General features: G+C 38.3%; 1 protein-coding gene across 1 annotated transcript in view; it reads right to left on the bottom strand.

Annotated features, from left to right (window-relative positions):
• Positions 1-21,664, bottom strand: part of NELL1 (neural EGFL like 1) — a 299,127-nt gene that overhangs the window by 187,814 nt on the left and 89,649 nt on the right. The window contains exon 12 of the mRNA XM_059825833.1: positions 16,085-16,213. Within this exon, the coding sequence (XP_059681816.1) occupies positions 16,085-16,213 (129 nt within the window). The remainder of the gene's footprint in view (positions 1-16,084; positions 16,214-21,664) is intronic.

The raw sequence follows: 21,664 nt of genomic DNA, 5'->3' as shown, positions 1-21,664 counted from the left end.
TTAACAGCCCTGCTTTCAGCACTTTTTTCTGTTCCCTCATGTGAAGCTACACAAGTCAATGTGTGAGTCCAAGTTCACATGATTTCGAGTCAATAAAAGATTTAATCATACCTTCTCTATACTTTCCTTGACTGATTTGCCATTTTCTATCACGCTTGTCTTCAGTTCAAGGGCTATCGTCCCATACCTACAATCATTCATTTGGTGCCAAGAGGATTCCCAAAATAGAATCAAATCACAACAGTCACCTTTGACAATTCATTACTTTTTAAAAAACAAACAAGCACAGTCACTTATTCTCTCACATTGCACTCGAGATTAATTCTGCATTAACAATATCACCCCAAGCATATCATTCCCTTCAAAACCTCCTTGGAATAATCCTTTTCCATGATGCCTAAAAGCCCTGACAAATGGTTCAGCTAAAGGTGTACTCCAACCAGTTCCACACTTTTGCGTTTTTCCAGCTGTCTGTGGTTTCCCGTTGTTATCTCCTGACAGTGTTTGACATGAGGCAGTATGCCACACTGCAGCAATTTCTTGGGTGGAAATGAGCCACCGCTACCTTCAGGTGACTGCCAGCCCTGTGGAGCAGGGCAGAGAGGAAACCCCTGCTGAGACCTGATCTTAAGCTGGACATCGCGGTCTTCTTCACTGCAACTTCCTACGTTTCAGAGAGAGATGCCTGTGCCTTAATTTCATCACCACAACCAATGCATGTCAACAGAATTATTCTAGGTTTACAAAAATAAATTTTAAAGCACTAACTATTCACTTAAAAAAAAGCAGGATTTTAATAAAGCAAAAAGGAAGCTGTTCTAGGATCTCAGCTTCAAACCACATTCCCACATTTTTTCCCTCCCACCTAAAACACGGTCTCTTGTCTTACACTCAGGTTATAAAGCATCCTGGAAAAGGAAACATATTTTCATCATACATCTGAATAACACCCACTACAGCGATAGCCTGTGTCCAAAAACATAAGTCCCAGACACTGCAGAAATAGAAGCAGTTACAAGAATATGTAAACTCCTCTATCTCTAGATCTTCCCATGCCGTGTGATATATACACACACTTACTGATACATCTAATCATGAGTAAGAAAAAAACCCAAGACTACAATGGCATCTTATAGCTACCCTAGAACTGCAGTGGCATCTCTTAAAGAAGGCTAACTATAAAACTAGCAAAAACCAAAACACTGGAACTTTAGTGGCACACCACAAGCACATCGATTCAGGTTAAGTTAATGATATATGCATATACAGGCTATTTCCTGTCTCTATGCCTACCATAACATCACACTACTTCTGCAATTCAGCTAAGCACTACACAGCAGTTCATTCGTGCTGTTGGTTAAACAACTGCAACAAAAATTTATTCTCAATTTTTTCAAGAAGTGAAGCATTTTTTTCTGGATATAGCCAAGCAATAATCTAATACGCCCCGCTACATAAAACCAACCTATGGTAAGACGTACAACTGACATATGTTCAAACAAAATTCCCCTAGGGTTTAAATGCATCCCTGATCAGGAATATCAAAGAATAGCATCTGACACTGCTGCAGTTAAGACAGGCCTAACTCAGTTTATCACCCGTAGCTCCAAACAGTTTAATAGACAATACAGTCTTTCTATCTACAGGCCAAAATAGCTCCTACTACTACATATATATTTCAAGGAATAACAGTGCCAGCTTTTATGCTAGTTGTTGGATACTTATTTTTATGTTACAACCAATCTCAGTATCATTTCTTCAACCTAGGTAATACTATTTTCCAAGACTTAAGTCAAAGAAATTGCACCAATCAACCAGGTTATAGGTTCAAAAAATTCTTTTCAACTAATTCAATTGAAAAGGGAATAGACAGCTCATGCCCCCCGCACCCTTAAATCAGAACAAGGGTATAATGCCTGCGTCCCAACTCTCCAGTCTCAGAAGGACCATCTCAGTCTCCTTTAGGTTTTTCTTTTGAAGGATAGGGAGTTATCAACCCTAACAGAAACTCACACAGGTTAAAAGAAAATGCTTTACTACAAATGGGTTGCTTTTCCCTGACTTCAAGACTTTCTGGATGTCTCAGGTTTTCTCAGCATCACCAATTCTTGAGAATTCAATATGCCTACTGATTAAACAGGAGTCAGATTAGGGCTGTGAAGAAAACGAGTAAGAATTTCTCTATTTTAGTAATAACATTAAAGGAAGAGTTCTCAAGTCGGTCACTTTAGAATTAATTAAAATACAGGAGAAACTACCGGGGAATGATTTCTATTCAAAGGGGATTATGGCTAACGCTAAAATGTTTACAAAAATCAATGGGAACCTAGCACAAAACAGATATAGCTGAGGGGAATTCATATTGATTAGATTCCCGTGTAGTCCAAGATACAGTTCTCTTTTCCATGTTCCTCATTAGTTCATTTCAAGATTTATGTGAATTGCAAAACAGATGTAACTGAGCTCCAGTTATTTACATTCTGTTACCTAAGAAAAAAAGAATTCTACTCACCTGAAACAGAAATTCATTTGTTTCCAAATGTTTAATGAGATAGGACGGTTCAGTCCGCCTCCACATTCATCATCTGTTGCACATTAATGAATATCCAATAGTGCCAATGCTAACCAAGAAACAACTGACAGAATCTGTTAGCACTCAGACTGAGTTGCCACTTTCCCCGTGTATCCACAACACAAAAGCGAGTACTCCTGGCAACCAAAGCAGTGTATGGCAAAAGCTGTAGGCCTTTATAACCTCCTATGTTTTGTAGCCTTTCACGTAGGATAGCACTGACAGTAAAAACAGCAAGGTGCTAATTACTAAAAGGTATGTTGGTGCACTGCAGCTGCTGTGTTGTCAAGCATCAGCCACCCTACCAGCCACAAAGGCGTGTCATGTTTTAGCCAAATTTGATATTACTGTTTGTACAGAAAAAAACATTAGATGAAAACCACACATAGTGGCACTGCCAGGCTCTGAATTGATTGTCATAGAAAAGAAAGACTGGAAATTGTGCCTTACATTCTTTCACAAACTGAATGCACCTCAGATTGCGGCTGACCTTTTCACAACAGCACTGATTCAGCTAGCTAGACTGAAAGCCAAAAAGCAAATAAAGTCACCTAAGGGGTAACAGGTTAAAGCAAGCTCCAGAACAGAGTATAAGGCCTGACCTTCAAAGCTTAATGTCACTTGTGCCCAGGTAAATGGAGGAAACTTCTCCTTACCAACATAGTGGTTCTTAAGTAGAAATTAAAATTCCAATACAACAGTGCTTAACTGAAAAATAATTCACGTGCATGAACTAGTGTTTTAAAGAGTCTGAATCAGCCTAAATGTTGGTTACACACATTCTGATATCTAGCAATTTATCTTGATCTTCCCAGGATGTTTGCCCAATCTTCCATTTGGCCAGTTAAGTTACCATACAAGTACATATAAGTACTGCAAAATTCTTTCTCTGTTTTGCTTAAGAAACTCGTAACGGAAAACAATGGCCATGTTCTAGTGGTAAGGAAGAGCTTCACAGACAGAAAATAATACTCCTGGAAACGGGAATGCATTAGCAACAATTTCAGGCTGCCATGGGATCCCTATTGCCTAAATGTCATACTGCGGTCTTTGAAAAAGTCTGGAGAGGAAGAAACGTTAAGCCAACTAACAGCAAAGTCATGACATCGCAAAGCGCTGAATCAACTCTGCACAAAACTGAGTTTTACTGCCTTATGGGTGGGGGACTGGAAAGCAAGGAAACACCCGAGTGACCTGCTCCTGAGGAAACAGAAGAAGTGGGAATGGCAACAGCTACTTCTTGAACATCCACCATGATGATAGGCCCTACTTTATATTCTCTCCTGTGGGCAGCAGAAGCAGGAGCATCACTAAGCCCTGCATCTTGGGCACCAACACACGGAAAGCAGACAGTAAGCGCGCAGTCAGCCTACATGATGGAGGTCTGCTGCCCCTGGAAACTCCTTGCTTTGCCTATGCCTAGAGCCAGCCCTGAGGCAAACGGTAACTCTTCAGTGCAAACTCTTTGCAAATTAAACCTTGTCTCTTCTTGCAAAACACAGCGTGTCTCTGAGCTAACGCTAACTCACATTCATGTCCAAAGACGCTACTGTGTATTCATACAATTATCTCAGCACTAAGAGCTACCAATAGGTACAGACGCATTCTCTGGTGAAAGCTTGTAGGGAAAATACGAGTGATAAGAATTAGGGGAACAAAATAATGAAAATGAAGACAAGAGGTAAACAATCTTAAGGAAGATGAGCGATAAAAAGGAGTTTGCATTTCACTGGAAAAGGTTTGTTTTGTTTGGTTTTACTACACATTAAGCACAATAATAACATATTTAAAGAAATCAGATCAAGGGAAAAAACAGAATTAGAAGGGAGAATATTTAAACCTAACTTACATTTTCAAGCACTTTTTTAGGCCTTTAAGTAGGCAGAAAATAATTTTTTTACTATCGAAATACAGCGATCTCTACAGGAACAACTGGTATGAGGCATGTACAGCTTCAGTGAGGGAGTTCAGGACAGGATATGAACACAGCAACATCTTCAACAGAACCAATAAAAAAATTAGGTTAATAAAACATAATTAATCAGAAACTATCAACAGTGAGAAGGAAAACTGAGATGTCTAATCGAGAACTGAAAGGAGGAAATTAAAAGAAAGTGCTAAGAAGAACAGACAGTGAAAAAATGTCTAGAACACCGAAAGAGTATTTTGAAATTCACCCTTCAGATATGAAGAACAGATACACTAACTGTAAAAGTGGTAAGGTATCTTTTTGGAAAAAAAAAAATTGAACATTAAAAATATTGTAAGAGTCAGCAAATCAATAGGAAACTAACATCAATGTAAGAGTTATGTTTGTAGCTGCTGTACATACTTTTGTACTAATTTCAATTACTTGACTCAAAGTCTCTTTCTAACTTTTTTTAACTCTCTTCCCCAGCCTCTAAAAAGATTCAGGTACAAAGCAGCAGATTATTAAATAGAGGTAGACATCTTAGAAAAACGCACTTTTTGAGAGATTTTTCACAGACAGCTACCTACCTAAATGAAATTGATTTGTCTGTCAAAAATCTTACAGACTACGAGGAATTTTCTTCCTAATAATTAAATACGTACATTAATATTTTAGAGAATGCCTTTCCTCAGCTGTCAATAACATTTAGCAAATAAAAATAGGGGGAAAAAAAAAAGAAAACTTATTTCTTACTATATAAGCAGTTTGCTTACTTTTCTACACTTACTTCAGTCTATTTTCTGGTGTTACTGTGCTGTCCCTTATCAACTACCTTCATCCAGCAAACCTCACAATACCCCAGCAAGGCAGCAAAGGATTTTGTTAACACTACTATTCCAGTTTCCAGACAGCAAACCAAAACAGAGAAACCTGCACAAATATATACCAGGAAATGGACAGATCCTATGTCCGTGAAGGCCCAGGTAAAGCTTCCTTTTCTTACTAGCACACTGCAGTTGGACAAAGCCGTCTTATTTTTAGTTTCAGTTCAAACATAGCTCCTCATGCAAGACAGTAAGAAAATAACACCTTGCTCTTCTTCACTAAATTTATAAAGGTTTCCATAAGTGAATTGCACTGAAAAAACAGGGAACTGATTTATTACTTGAAAATAAAACTTAATACAAATATATAAAACAAATATGTCTCAATTTCAGTGGTGAGCAGAAACAGATATATTAAAATTGCTATACACCACTGTAACCCTACTACATCTGGATTATGTCAAAAGCTCAATGCCTCTTAATAATTTCAGAATGGTTTGCACTTAATACAGACACACCCTCTACAATCAGTGTACAACTCAATTTCAAATTAATCTGAACAAAAGCCATAAGGAGACATACCGGAAAAGGATGCAAAATCTGCATGCTGAAATCCTAAAAAGAAAGTAGAGAGTTAACCCTATAGCAAAGCCCTAGGTTGGCAATAATGTCTTCTCCAATGATTTCTTAACTTTTGTGCTTTGGTTTTTTACATGCACATTAGCTTGGAACACCCAGAACCATGTCAGAAAGTCGCTTACTAAATCTTGCGGGGAAAAAACGTGTCAGTATAAACTGACATTTGTCACGGATTTAGCGACTCCCGTACTTTTATAACCAATTTTATTTTTCCATCTACAGGAAACAAAATGTATTCACATACAGAAAAAGGCAATAGATAATACTTGCTGGAACAGTCCCCAGTTATGCTATTACTAAGGGCAAAACACATTTTCTACTAAAAATAATTAGAAAAGAAATATTTTTATGAGAAACCAGATTATTTTTCCATTTACAGTTTGGGGGTTTTTTTTGACTGAAGGATTAAAAAAAAAAAAACAAAACACCTTAGTTTCATTCAGCAGTTTCCCCAAAAAAATTAGCAGTTGTGGGGAGAAGGGCCTTGTTATTTGGTTTGCTGTGCCCTTTTTTTGTTTTTCTTTTGCCACCAACTTTAGGTAGAGCAAAGCCTTTAATTTTAAGCATACAACTGGTCAACACAAAACACGTCCTTCTCTGGATGCAGCAAAGCTGCTGTATTTGCGACCTATATTACAGGCCCTGGGCACCGTAAGTATCCTGGCTCCCCAAAGCCCTAGCCTTTCACTTTCACCTTCTTCCTAGCAACGCTCTGTTACCTTCTCCCAAGATGGGGTGCTGTGGCTTCGCGGCGAGGCAGAGCCCCACTGCGTCCCGCAGGGCCCCTACCTGCTTGTGGCTCAGCGTCTGTTCAAGAAGCACCAGAGCCTCAGACCCACTTGTACAGAAGCAGTTGAAACTGCTTAAAAGGTTTTAAATAAATAAATAAATAAAAATTTCTTTGACACACCACAGCAATGAGAACAGTTCCTGACAAGTTTAATGCTATTTTTCCCCAAGATCCCTAACATCTATATACAAACCCAAACAAAAAGATTTTCTACACGTACTTCACCGTGTCCGTTACCTCAGAACTCAACGCTCTCTAGGCTGAGATTAGAGTCCTCCAAGTCGTTCACAAGGGTCCTCTAGTGAATCAAGTTTTTTTCCTGTGTTCCCAAAATTGATGCGGGATGGGGGGTGTTCATTCCAGTTTGTATTAGATCTCCCTCTAGGACAAGCGCACATCCTTCCCTCTTCTGACCTGCCCATGACAACCTTAGAGTTACATTTAGACAGCCTCACAATTGGATCTGTTGTTCTACTGGCATATTGCCAGCACAGACCTTGAAGCGGCTAGATGGCATCATTTACAACATGCATTTTCACATGGCCACAGTCAAGCCCAATCCAACAGCTTATCTATAAACTGGCTGTGAGAACCTCCGTTTGGACAAGGGACTCCATGCCCCCAAAGCCATTCTTAAACAGCAATGGAAAGACAGCTTGAGCATCAAAACTGCACATCAAGTTTCTTTCAAATAGCCGGAAAAAAGTTTACAAGTACCAGCATTTAAAAGAGATTATCTTTTTCTCATTTCAAGATTTCCAACTATGCAAAACAGTTGCCCTCTCTGCATTCCCAAGCACTGCAAAAGGTAACCATAGAGAGTCAACAGCATCTAACGTCCCTCCAGTGCTCTCGATGCAAAACACAGTACAGGATAAGAGATAATAGAATCACAAAAAAATTTAGGTTGGAAGTTACCTCTGGAGGTTTTCTATTCCAACCCCCTTTTGAACTTCACAGGCCCTTGAGAAAGTTGCTATTCTGTCAGATCCTGGGTAACTAAAGGCTTTTGTGCTGCAATAGGAAAACACTGGTTTGCATATATCTATACACACACACGTCATTTTTTGAAATATTCTAGTTATGCTCCAGATTTTAAAAAAGGCAAAACTTCAACGGCTCAACCTCTAAGTTTTAAGAGCTAAGCGCACAATTTTTAGCAACTTGTATAAAAGTACTGGTAAGTGGCTTCCGTTCAAGTCCAAGCAAAACTTCCTCATTATATACAAATATTTCTCAGCATTTTACAGTTCAGCTCAACCACAAGCAAACTTCTGATCATCACTACAACTCAGATTTTTTTTCTTTGCTTTGTTGCCAAATGTTCGATGCAAACACTTAACCTAGTCTAAACTGCCACAGCTCCACTGAAAACTTTCCAGATTTTTCCCTTCTTCATAGACGTCAGCAGAAAAGCGACAGGAGCGATATTGTGTCATAATTTGAAGGGAATAATGTTGGCAATATCAGGATCAATACAAGGGCTTAATGGGTAAAGTGCAGCAAGAGCTCTTTCTGCTCACAAGGGTTAGTACCTACGTATCATACCACCACTTACCGCATGGATTTCTCCCTCTTTCAGTGCTTGAACGTGCAATGGGGACAATTTGCTATAAGGGTCGTTACAGTGTTAAGACAATGACGCTGATCCAACAGGAACATACAACAATATTTTTTTTTCTCCTGCTGGTCAGCTTTGAAGTCAGATTCCGCTACAATTAGTAGCCAATAACATGTCACTGGGCTTTTCTTTAACCCATCTAAAAAAGAAATCAAGTTCTATTTTTAAAAAGTAGTTAGAAGGGAAGGCTGTGAAAGTGCAGTTTATGAGGCACTCCTAAACTCTAGGCCACCTCCTAGAGAGGTTGTCCTAAAGACAGGCAGTCCATTCCACCACTGCTCCTACCTGCCCCCGCTCCACAAATTCAAAAATATATGAATGCACCCCTGCCCCCGCCCCCCCCCCCCCCCCCCCAAATCTGGAATGCGGGCACATGAAGAGGTCTTGGAGGCTGAATACAAATATAAACTGGAGAGACAGTGAAGTGCTTAAAGACAGTCAGTGAACTAGACCAGTACTGTTTCATTCTGTACTAGAAATGATCAGCCTATTCTTAGCCAATAACAAAAGGTAAAAAGCAAAGCTTTGTAGATGAGATATCAAATTACGTCCAACACAATGCAGAAGAAGGCAATACTAACATGTAACAGCATTTGCTGAAGGGGAGACGGCATCCCCAATCCCTCCACACGAACAAAAATTTCACCAGCCTCAGAGCAGGATTTTCATTGCCATTCTGAAGGGGTGAAGAGGTTTTTTCCTTTAATGGCAATGATTGTAATCTATTCAAATGCAAATTACTAACATAAGAACTGACAGTTGCAAGGCTGAATTTCGTTGGAGCCATAATTATTTATGACACTTTATTTACAACAACTCCAAAACATACGGTTACCTTATTAGAAATTAAAATTTATTTTCTTATAAATCTCAGCGTGACATTCCCCCAAAGAACTAAAGTTACTCCAGGGGATTGCAAATAATTTTACTTTCCAGGATTTGGTAGTTGGAATACGAATTTAAACTAATTCACTTGTAAATACAAAAGCAGTTTTGATAACAAATAATACATCCAGAGCCATATAAGGCATAAACATCATTTCCCAACAAGCTCCTGAATCATCGTCGTATAAAAATGTTAAGATTTTGTTTGAAAACTTTCTGTCCACTAGCAAGCATATCACCTCTGCCTTTGAACGTACGCATTTACTTGGCAGGGGGAAGGGTCTATTTTGCTTTTAATTCAGTCCCCCCCACTAGCAGCTCATAGCACAATGAAACCTCAGTCTCCTTTATTAAAGTCCATAAACCCACAAAGGCAGGAGATTGACTGACAAGTGCCTGCCTTTTGATCATGTTATAAAAGATGAATTTGAGTTCATTCAATGGTTAAGGTTATCATTTAAAATAAAAAGTCTTTCTCTATGAGAAGAGTAGGCAGGACAACTATATTATTTGCATTACATCACCAAGAGAAGAGACTTTCACTGATAAATAGGATTACATACATCAGTGGAAGGTTAAAATTGACACTGTCAGGTAACTGAAGTCTTACAAAGTAGGTTAACAAGCATCTTTTAAAGAAACTGTCAACTTTTAAAAAAACAACCTGGCATCAAGTCACATGTTTATAAAGGGAGGGGGTTAGTTTTCTTTGTTTGGGGGTTTTGGTCAGGGGGCACTTTGGGGTTTTTTTCTTGTTTTGTTGTGGTAGATTTTTTTATTTAAGGTGGGGTTTTTTATTTAAGCCTCCATGTGAGGACTTGGTTCCAAGTGAAACACTGCCATTGAGGTAGTCTTTACAGAAGAAATTATGATCTCGACTGTAACATTTTTAGATTCTTCTGCCCTCCTCTTTGCTACGGTTTCAGCATAGAGAAAAATTCAGCACATTTGCAATGAACATAGCCATTTGCCATCAACATTTGTCCCATCTTCTTATTTTTAGGTAATTTCATTAAGTATCTGGCATGTACAATTACGTATATATGTATACCTATGCATCACAGAACATACGTTTATTATAGTATACAGTGAATAACGACCACGGGAAATACGGACATCTTGTGAGGTAGGTTTTTTGAGAGTACAACAAACAGAAGGATTATCATTAAAAGCTGACCCAGAAGTCAAGTCAATGGACACCATCCAAAACCTCAGTCATACATCATTGCCACACAGAAGGTTTATATGATACCACGTAACGTTAATGTCACCTCCCAAGCCACAATGCAGTGAAATTAGAACAGCTGCAATGAAATCACTACAGAGGAGGAGGGGAAAATTCAACAAAATTCAACTTATTTTATACAGCAAAAAAAAACCAGCAGCTGTGGAAACTCAGTGGACTGCCAGCAGACTTTTCTCTGAAGGCCATATGCAGAACTGGGTTTATTCTTTTTCAGTTTAAACTGCTCGTGAGAAGTTCTGCACACTAATCAGCTGTTTTCATACAGGATCTGAGGAGTCAAAGAATTAAACATTAGAGGTAAGCTTTATGAAGCTCTGTCATCTTCAGAACCATAACAGAAGCGACATTGTACGATGAAAGACTTTCTTGTTCCTCTGTGTTTTGCAACAGAAGTAAACTTCTATTTTTGGTTTTCATTAAAGCATGCTGATAGCAAGGTCTTTGCATTTGGAACTAAATCATTATTCCTAAAAGGCTAATTTTTCCTGATTTCTGTGACAATGCGAAAAAACCCCACTTTTTCCTCTGCATTTTGCAACTAATTTTTTCTATATGACTTTCAGAACACAAATATTTTCTGACCAAACCTACATTAATGTTATTTTCTTCAGAACAGAATTTTTCAACATATTTACATATCTATCTTTCTGTAAATAATTTCCTGACTACATTTGACATCGACGAGTTCAAAGGAAAAGAAACAGAAGGCAGTAAAGACCACTGCATGTGTCTGGAACATACTTAGGAGTTACAAGGAAATTAAACATGGTTTTATTTTTTAAATAACTAGCAGCAGAATCCTGAGGTTCCAAGCTTACTATCTCTCAGGTTGAGAGCTTGATAGCCTTATGTATATAAGTTAACCAACACTCTTGTGTTGGGAAATGATGTTGTTCTACAAACCTCAGATAAGTAAGAATGGGATCTCTTGCTTTACAAGCTCAAATACTGAGACAATTAACTTGCAGAGCTCTTAAGTGTTTTGATTTAAGCAGACCAAAACAAAAAAAAAAAAGAATAAGGGGAAGAAAAATATTAGCCTTTGAATTTTATTGTCAAGTAAGTGAGATACAAAGCTTTACCTAGTCTGTCTTCAGGGTCTTGGCCTGAAAGCAGAGCTCCCAGCCTGTACCGGAGGTGTCTCTAACCCTAACCACACCACCTGCCCACAGCTCTCCTGGTGCCCTATCAGGCTGTTGTGGAAGGGAGACTGGATGCCTAGCAAGGGAGCAGAGGCCACAGGAGACCACCGCACCATGCTATGGCACATCAGGTGGAAAGTTTGCCTGGTCTGTCCATGCTGCATGCTTGGGTCCATGGTCAGGGGCAAATGAAGACTCCGTTTTCTCCCAAGGCTTTCATTCATCTTTACGCATCTCCCCAAAATCTGCCAGCCCACTAACATCATTGTAACTCTTCCTTACGCTACAAAATGAGCAGGTTTTCTGAATTTGGCTAGTATTTCATAGTTTGCGTGATGCTTTTTGTAATGAGCAATAATATGTTAACAACAAATTATGATAACATGTTTGGAGCACAGAAGGGAAAGAGAGACTAAATCAAGTTCCTTCGGAATGAAAGTCACGAGTGGTTCTACAGTGTTCTATCAGGACAAAAAATGGGAAGAATTTTCACAAATATTAAGGCATTTAATTCATTAACTCTTTAAGCTGAGGTAACAGCACTAAGGTGACCTTGAGGGTCAGGTCACGTAAGGAAACTAACTATACTGTCTGAATTAATCTCACAGAAATATATTCTTCACAGATCTTCCTCTGTCACTATTAACCCATGCAACTTTACCAATAAAAGAGGAAAAAAAAAAGCCAATACGAGGCATTCTCAACACTACATTTGGCCTCAGAACTTTTGGCCTCTTCTTTAAGGGCAAAGCAGACTCACCCGAGATATCCTGTCCTAACCACCACCTAACAGGCTGCTTCTGCCAGAGAAGGTGTTCTGGTTTTTTATATTCTTGTAAAATAGCTTTGTTTTGTAACCTGTTCCTAAAAGACCAACTCAGATTCGCACAGCTTGTTTACACTTTTACATCAACAGCTGGAAGACATCCTAGAGAGCATGTGTCATTCTACTTAGGTATATAGGAAAAGCACACCCTACAATATAGTCATACAATGAGAATATTAATCTTGTAGGTCCACTTCAGTCAATGGATCCTTTCTTATATTATACCCATTATCACAGGAACATTCTCTGGTGACACTGGTTAAGTACATGCTGTGTAACATGACAAGACATCTTGTGGTATGCTACTGTATCACTTTTACTAGATGTTTCTTGGGGGCGTAAGTAGTTGTGCATGAAGGACAATTAATACTAATTTTCTTGTTTCATGCACTCTTGTCAGTGAGAAGAGGCATGCATTTATCCTAACCGAGAGATTCATCCCACTTCAGATTTAAACAGCTCTCACAATGAATCAGAGCTGAACAGCAATTAGGTAATAATCACTTTTGCACTGAGATAACAACTTTGCAGGTAGAAAAGGGCTGTTACAGTTTCAAGCTAAAAAGGTCATAAAGAATGCAGAACTGAAATGTGGTGGGGAAAAAATTACTCTGCTTTTGCCCTTCACTGTGAAATATATAGCAGAGAATCACCAAATTCTTTTCAGAAGAGATGGCTCTTTGCTTGTTAGCATCTAGAAAGTGAGGATAATCATGCTAGCACTAAGCCTGACTTTCAGCTGATTTGGCTTGATTTTTCTTACTTCATCTCTGAGCTTCAGACTCTCCATTTGCTGACACATTCCTGTCTCTTAGTTTGCATTATGCCGACTGTCCTATTAGAATTTGTGAAGTAGTCACAGACTGCGGAGTTCTCTGGCTTTGAAGCAGCGCAGAGTACTCGCAGGTCTGCTGCACGCATCACATAACGTGCCTGGAAGAATCAGCATGAGACAGACTCAAATTATTTCTCCATTTTGGTCCTGGTTTTGCCACTGAACTGCTGCGCCATCTGTAACTAACTCCCATGCATGCAACTTTCAGTTCAAGGGTGCACATGCTGCTACAACTTGAACGCTTGCGTCCTGCAGACATTGGACTTTCTAGCTACTTGTGCGATTCCCAGAGTTTATCCATGCATATGTGACAGAGGTAAACGGACACTGATTCAACACTTGTGCCTAAGTATCGCCATCCCCACGTGAAAAAGCAAAGCAGACTGAAACACAATTCTTCAGAGATCTTACAAGATCAACGTGATGCCATAAGGTCGAGCAGGATAAAACAGCGTGATAAAGAGCGAGCAGAAATAACAGTGAAAACACAAGTAAGGTAAAATAGTACCATACGTTAGAATTCACATACACAAGTATTTCAAAAACACTGGAAGAGATGAGAAATCTGGAAAGCTCCAAGTTAATGATCTGGAGCACTCTGAACTAAGGTGCCACTTACCAGGACACGTCACAAGTATGAAATAGTTTTACCTCACCATCTCAAAGGAAGCAGTAATCTTACATGCCTTTTAAGTTTCAAGGCTTAGGAATGATGAAGACAAATTCAGAACTACAGCTGAGAATGATGTCTTCCTCGCTTCCACAGGTGTTTTGTGTGTTTACTACTTGTTGTTCAAGTGTTTTGCATATTCTTACACAGTACACACAGAAATCCAAAACCACAAAAAAAATCCACCCCTATACAATACCAACAACCTGCCAAATTCTACCTTCAGATACATGCCTTTGACGTCATTTATTTAAATCACAGCTTCACCATGCATTTGAGAACATTATATAGGCAACTATTAAATGACCCTATTTAGCAGGTTAAATGCATAAATGAGAGAAATTAGGTTAGAGAGGCATACAAAGAGATTTTGCAGAAAGCTGTTCTGAGGAGTTAAAGGAAGCTCTTCACAGGGCTGAAAGCAATCACCTCTTGGCTACTCGATTCATCAGTCTGTAGTTTCCCTGGCTAAAGGGCCTTCTCTTCTCCACATTACCTCCTAAGAACTACTCTCCTCCTAGCAAATTTATAGTTTCATAGCATGCAGAAAGCCCCTTTCATCTATCCCACGGTCTCAGGCAGCAAAAGCAGCTGTGTTTGTTCTGTTGCCTCATGTTTCACCCACATGCACAGAAGTCAGGGATTTGATTTGCCCTGCTGAAATTTAATGCAACATAGACCAGACATGTTTTACTTCCCATTAATTTCTTCAAAAAGCTCTTCTATCCCCACCACTACTGCTAATGCACAGCCGCCATCTCCAAAATTATTCGAGTCAAGATGTTTAAATTTTTTCCATAGACGAAAAAAGGGACAGCCTGCTACTAGGTAAATAAAAACACTAAGCACTGATTTTATTTAAAACAGCAAAAACAAACAAAGACTGGATTCTGTATCATAGCTCATAAAGAGCCTTGTTACCATCTTCTGATTTGTGAGTAGTCCTTGCAGTACGTATAGAGCAGCTCTTCTCAGTTTTTTGTACAAAAAACTTTTTCTATATACAGTATATCTGCTGCCTACCTTTAAAAAGAAATGTGTAAACTGTTTTCCCAGTCGCTGAAAGTGCGTATATAGGACCATTCAAATTTTAGGACCAAGTAAATACCGTAAGATTTATAGTTGCAATTTACTGAACAGTTTTCTAAACTGTTATTTAAAGCAGTCCTATTCAATTAAATACACTAAAAATTATTTTTATGAGAGCAGGATCATTTAAGCCCGGTCCATGTGTGTCGTCTTTACGCTTTCATCCTGTCTTCCAAGTCTTACAGTATATTTTAACAGCTTGTCAAAAAAGCCATCTTTCCGTCACCAGTACTACTGGAAAAAGAATCTAGGGAAATATTTTTTACAAAGTTGTTCAAAAACTTACTATGATGGCCAAAAGATTAAATATTGCAGCCTGACATACGAGGACATTTTAAAAAAACCCACATTGCTAAGGCAGGAAGGGATGTGGTATACGTTGATTCATCAATTCAGTTTTTAGTAAGTACATCATAGGTATGACTAACAGCAAGCTCTAGAAAACACTGAGAAACGAGAAGAATAATGCCCTATATCATTTGTTCCTGTGATGGAATAATACAGCAAGAGAAGTACCTCAGTTACACTGTTCTAAGAAACAGGTCTCTTCTGTATCATAGGAAAACCATTTCAGTAAAGTACCTGGCCCACAGAAGTACTTCAGGAAGGACTGCATATCATCATTTCTATATTCAAGCCTCAGTACACCTTCACACTTACCTTTCTCACAAATGTCAGCAGAATTCCTACTTCCTAAATCAATGCACCTTATAAAGATGTTGTTCTTTAAAAACCATTTTTAAAGGTAGGTGCTATTGTCTGAAAAATGGTATTTTAAAAATTGTAACACCAGCACGACCACGGTATGCCAAGGCACAACCACAAGAACTATGTACGGCCATAGATAGGTAATCGGAATAGTCCAGCATCACTTGTGATCCTCAGTCTATATTTACGAACACAAAAAGGGCCCTTGTGATAGTCACCGTCGCGAAATTGAACTTGGCAATGAAATTCTTTTGTCAACCATTTATTTAATACTATGTTTCTGAGTAGGCTGTTAAAAGGACAGGTCTTTGAATATGTTGTTTACCTTCACAATATGCAGAGTCCCCTTGGACAGAGAGATAACCATTCTTGCATTCACAAGTAGCTTTTGTGTTCCAGTTTTTGCACTCCGAATTTTCACCACATCTATGTCCCTCTGCACAGAAGTTATGGCCTGAAATACAAGGAACATTGAACCTGGTATTAAAAGTCATTTATTTCAGATATTTAGGCTTAATATTTACATTGACTGTATTACTCTGAAAAACTTTGGCATGCTACATTCCAGAAATTCTCTCTATAAACCTATCTGGTGCACACAGGCTTTTTGGATTCCTCCATCAATTCATTCTCAGTAAAACCATTTTCTTCAAAAACATGCTTGTATGACTAGTTTTAGTCAGGAGAAAAGACAACTTCAAAGCAGGAAGCCATGACAATACATTAGTATTCTACTGAACCCATGTAGGATAAATTGCCACATTATCTCCAATTGCCAAGCAGCATAATACTAACTTACACCAAAAGTATAGTATCAAAAAAATCCTACACAATTCTCTTATTCAGCATAATCAAGCGTGCTCTTAGGAGAGCAAAAATGAGACATTGCATTAGAACACAAAACTATACTGGTAGTCAAAACAACCTCATGCACTGCCTTGTAATTCTGTCATCAAAAACTAGCTGGATTGTTTCTACAGTTTATAATTAGGCCATGCATCATGTTTTGTAGGGGAGAATTTTTGTTAATCTCTCCCTTTCCCTTGACACAAATTCCGTGTAGCTTCTTTGTGAACAGTTTCTTCTATTCCATACAAAGTCATTTCTACAAACACGATGAACTTTACAACTTCCTTCTACAAAGGCACAACTGGCTGAAGTTCTTTCTTCCCTATTTTCAATATTTCTCAAAGATGTGTCAAAATCTCTCTCTGCTGAAGTCTAAAGTGAAAGTAATTGCAACTTTATCTCTTTAAAGGCACTCCCCACTGGAAGTACTGTAAGACATAAATAATACCTTACAGAATTTGACAACCGGATTTTTTTTTCCCCCCACTGGTGCATTTTTGATGTTTTTTTCTGCAAGAGTCAATTTCTGTTTGCCTGAGATATATAAACAGTCATTTTAGCAATTCTTAATTTTTGTGGATTTTCTCTCCTGGAAGGAAGGAAACCAGAAACCCAGACATACCATCAGCTACTCATATTCCAACTTGCACTTACATGAATACAAGAAGAGTTTCTACCAATTCTGCCTAGTCATGAAGGAGTAAACTAAAAGTTCTAGTCCACTGATCCTAAGCCTTCCTAACATCCCCTAAAGACAGCTAAAAAAAAGACGACCTGGACTTCTAAACGCCAGATTCGATCTTTGTTCATATCCCTTGCTTTGATATTCTTTAAGGAACTTTGGAAGACTTTAGCTTCTACTAAATACAGTTTTCATCTACAGTAAACAATTTTTCATAGGGCTATCCCTGAAGCTGCTGTTCATTGAGGGGTTTTTTTGGTTGGTTGGTTGGTTTTTAAATATGCACTTCAGTCACCTACTAATTTAAAAATCAAGTTTCATCATTTTAGTGCACTCCAACTTTATGAGTGTAATCATCTAACGCTGGGTTGCAAGGTCATTTTCCAAGAAGTATAACACTTGTTAGCAAGGAGGACATTTTCTCAGTGTCAACATCAAACTCTACACTTAAACTTCAGATTAATTTTATTAACAACCAATGCATCTTCCTTGTGCTCAGTTAGCTCGTTCTTTCGTCGTGAAGAAGAACCAACTCCATTAATGAAAAGTGCAGGTATCCCTTCTAGTCTTCATTCATTTCACAGCCTGGTAAAATCCACTCAAGTATTCCAGATACAGCCTTGTCAAGCCTGGGTACATTTTATACTGGTAAAAAAAGGGCGCGGTAACACTGCCTTTAGCCATTTATGCAATCACAGTATTTGACTCATTTTTGCCTTTATAATTATAATCAAAACTGAACACTGGAACCCATCTCCCCAAACTTATTCATTCAGCATCTAATTTACACTCCCCAAGCAGGATTACTATTCTGTTGGCATTCTAAATAACATCCAAGAGACAACAAGTTCTATAACGTTTTCTTCGTCACTGTTTCCCCTAAGACTATGACATCCTAGTCTATTTCCTTCTCCTTTAGAATAATAATTCTCCTTTGAATTCATACACAGTACTAGTTTTATATTTGATTATTATTGGTACATACTACTACTCAGAACCGATGTAACATATCAGCGTGTAAAGCTAGGCACTATAAAAATACCACATTTTCATTTAGTCTTAGGATATTTTAGTTTTATTTATTTATACTTCCCTCTTATCCAAAGCCGTAAAAATTATTTCATCTTTCTCGGCATGTTTTAGTTACAATAGTCCTTATACAACTTTCTGCACCGAAAAAACCTTGGTTCTGGGCTCTCTTTATCCCAGTGAGTCAACATTTTACCCTGTGATCAGTTCATGGCAAATTTAACATTTACAATTAGCCAAAGGGACAGCTTCTCAGGGTTAACTTTCATCACCAGTACCGAGTCCAAGATCAACGACTCTTCTCTAACAGCACTTTCTCCCAAGCACAAGCTGCTGATTAGTTTTTAATATCACATCATAGCCCTAAGAATTCTTCACTGTTTATTTGCCACCTCTGAAATTCATCAGTAGAGATGACGACTACCCTAACTACCCATTTTGTACCACTAGAGCTGTCATCTTTTGTTAAAAATTCTCTGGGAAAACCTGTATTGCTTTTGTTCCCTTGTTATCAACTCAAATATGAACTGTCTCCATTCAGAATCAGACTCTTTCTTATGTTTTCAAGCTTGAAGGCTGTTAAAAGAGCATAGAAGAGAAAAAGTAATGCTCCAGTTCTGCAACTTGTGTAATTAGAGGCTCTAAAGAACTTGTCATTGTTCTCCTCTCATTAGGAATACACAGTGATAGAACACCTACTACATCTCTAGATTGCCTTGACATTTATTATTATAAAAGACCTATGAAACACTGTTTCCTACCTTTTAAAAATGCTGACCAAAAGTGACTCAACTTCAATTTCCCATAGCATTTCAGGGAACTTGTTCAATACCTCCGTAAGTGGAAAGCAGAAGCCATTCCTGTTAAGAGCATGCATGCTGCTAAAACACTGTATGTTACCAAGCTTTTACGAAACAAATGTAATTTAAGGTTAATCAACAGAAAAAAAAGGTGCTTGATGGTATAGAAGAGTAAGGGTTCCCTGTGCCTCTGTCAGAGTAGGCATACCATTGATTGGATCAGAAGCTTTTCCAAGTACTTTTCTTTTGCAGTGAAGATGCACATTTAGCACTTCAAAAGAGCGAAGAGGTACATACCAAGGAAGTGCGATTCTTGCATTTCTTAGACCCTGGTCTACATTCTCTCCAGCTGGACTTCTGGAGGCAAGAAAGGAATAAAACGCCTTCTACTTTATCTTAGTTCATATTGGGCCCGAGTGCTTTTCCTGCTCTTCTGGCAAATAAAGGCCACCTCATATTTGGACTGTAACATGAAGAAATAAGCTAGCTGTGGTTCTTCTCACCCTTAACAATCCCAATTCCATATCCAATTCAACTAAATATTTTAATTCATTCTTACTCAGCAAAAAACAGTCAGTAATGTACACAGGGCCACTGACTGCGACAATCACGCTTATATTCCTGACTAAACAGGGAGGGACCTAAGCACTGACTTAAACATCAGTCTATTCATGGCCAATCTATTCATGGCTGCAGTTACTTATCGCCAAGCAAGCAAAATGGAAAAGAATGCAAGAGCCTGATTTTTATTAATTCTTTGGTGTGAAATGGATTATAGGATTCCTTTAAAATACCTACACAGATGGCAAAACCACCCGTTGATACTGCAGTTGAATCTCTGAATCTCAACCATGGGTAGCAGCTATCAAAGGGCATGCATTCTGATTGCCCAGGTGAAAATAACTGCATTACTGACGCTTCAGAATATTCAGCGAAGTCTTATCTGAGACAGTCAGCTCCTCTCTAAATATAAGAAATGGCTTAAAATAGAATCTTCACATCCGAGCAAGCAGGCAGTTGGAGAGGATTTGACAGAAGCACACAAAATCTTAAATAGTTCTGATAATCTAAACTAATTTCAGGCCAACACAGATGACAAGGCAAGTAAGCATGAATTAAAATTACAGATAAACACGTTCAGAACAGATGTCACAAACCATTTTCCCCACACATACACACACAGTCATAAATGTGCACAACAGCCCTCCAAAGTCATTCAAGACATTCAAGATACAATTAGATATTACCAACAGGAAAATTAAATATTGAAGAGTGTGTTTAGATTTTTGATGGGTCTGATGACCTCTGTTCCTTCCCCAAACATTTCTGATAACATTGCTCTCTTCCTTATCAAGGCTGCTGAAATGTTTGCTCCCATTTCTCTTAAAGAACATATTTGTATTTTTCTACTTCTTTCTTCTGACTGTAGAATGACCATTAATAAATGTACTAAGACAATTATGAAAAAGATCAGATTTCATGCTAGCAGACATAGAACTATCACTTCTGCAGCATCAGGAACTGCACAACTGGCTAGGGCTTAGTGGTCCCAAGTCAGATCATTTAAAATTAAACTTTTATTGCATTTTGAGACACCTGAACACTGATTTTATTTTTCCAAGCTTCTCAACATCTTCAGGTTCCAGTTCCCAGAATCCACTTTTCCAGAGCAGTATGCTAAGCTGTTTTGTGCTGTCATCCAGTTTTTTAAGGACCTAACATATTTGGTAATTTGGCTTAATTATTGACTGAAGAATGCAAGAACTCATTCAAGACTACAGCTGGAATCAATATATCCTACCCACATTTCTTCCTACTTTATGGGCAACACTAAAGTGCCTCCCATTTTTCTCAGGGTTTCCTTATAACATCTGTAATGCTTTCTGTACTTCTTAGAGTATCCCTAGCTGTTCACTTCAAAAACTGTAAAACCCCTGTTCTCTTGCTGTTCAAGAAGCTACCCTTCATCAATCCGCATTTCACTGTTTCACTTCCAGAGGCTTCCAAAAAGAACACTGGCGATGCTTCCATTAATAGCATTAGCAATGTTCAAAAGGTCCAAGGTAATTTCAACCTCAAAATCTTTATTATTGTTATTATTTAACCCCACAGTTACTACATAAATGTGTGAAGTAGATCTGGGGGACAACTCACAGGAAGAGTCATAAAATCTGCACTAGCAGTTATGCCCTTTCATGATCTGAATCAGCTTTTAATGAGTCATGAGCGATGAAGCACTTTGAACAGCAGTTTCTACGCCTTCAGAGACTGCGGTGGTCTGACATAAAACAGTAACTTCATAAATTCTCTCAAGCTGCTATATCAATGCAGACCTTATTACATACTGCTTATTTGTGTGCATTAGAATAATAGTACTGCACAGCCTAACATGCTTATGAAGATTTTTTTTTTCCCAGATATAAAGCTCTTCTAAATCCTAAGTAACATTATAACTATGTTTAGAGATAAACTAATTCATATTTATCAACCTCCATTAACCCTTAATGAAACTAAAACCTTGAAATAACTCATACCTCACAGCAAT

This window comes from Gavia stellata, chromosome 17, assembly GCF_030936135.1.
Source record: "Gavia stellata isolate bGavSte3 chromosome 17, bGavSte3.hap2, whole genome shotgun sequence".
NCBI classification, from domain to species: Eukaryota; Metazoa; Chordata; class Aves; order Gaviiformes; family Gaviidae; genus Gavia; species Gavia stellata.
This window is presented reverse-complemented; position numbering and strand designations above follow the sequence as displayed.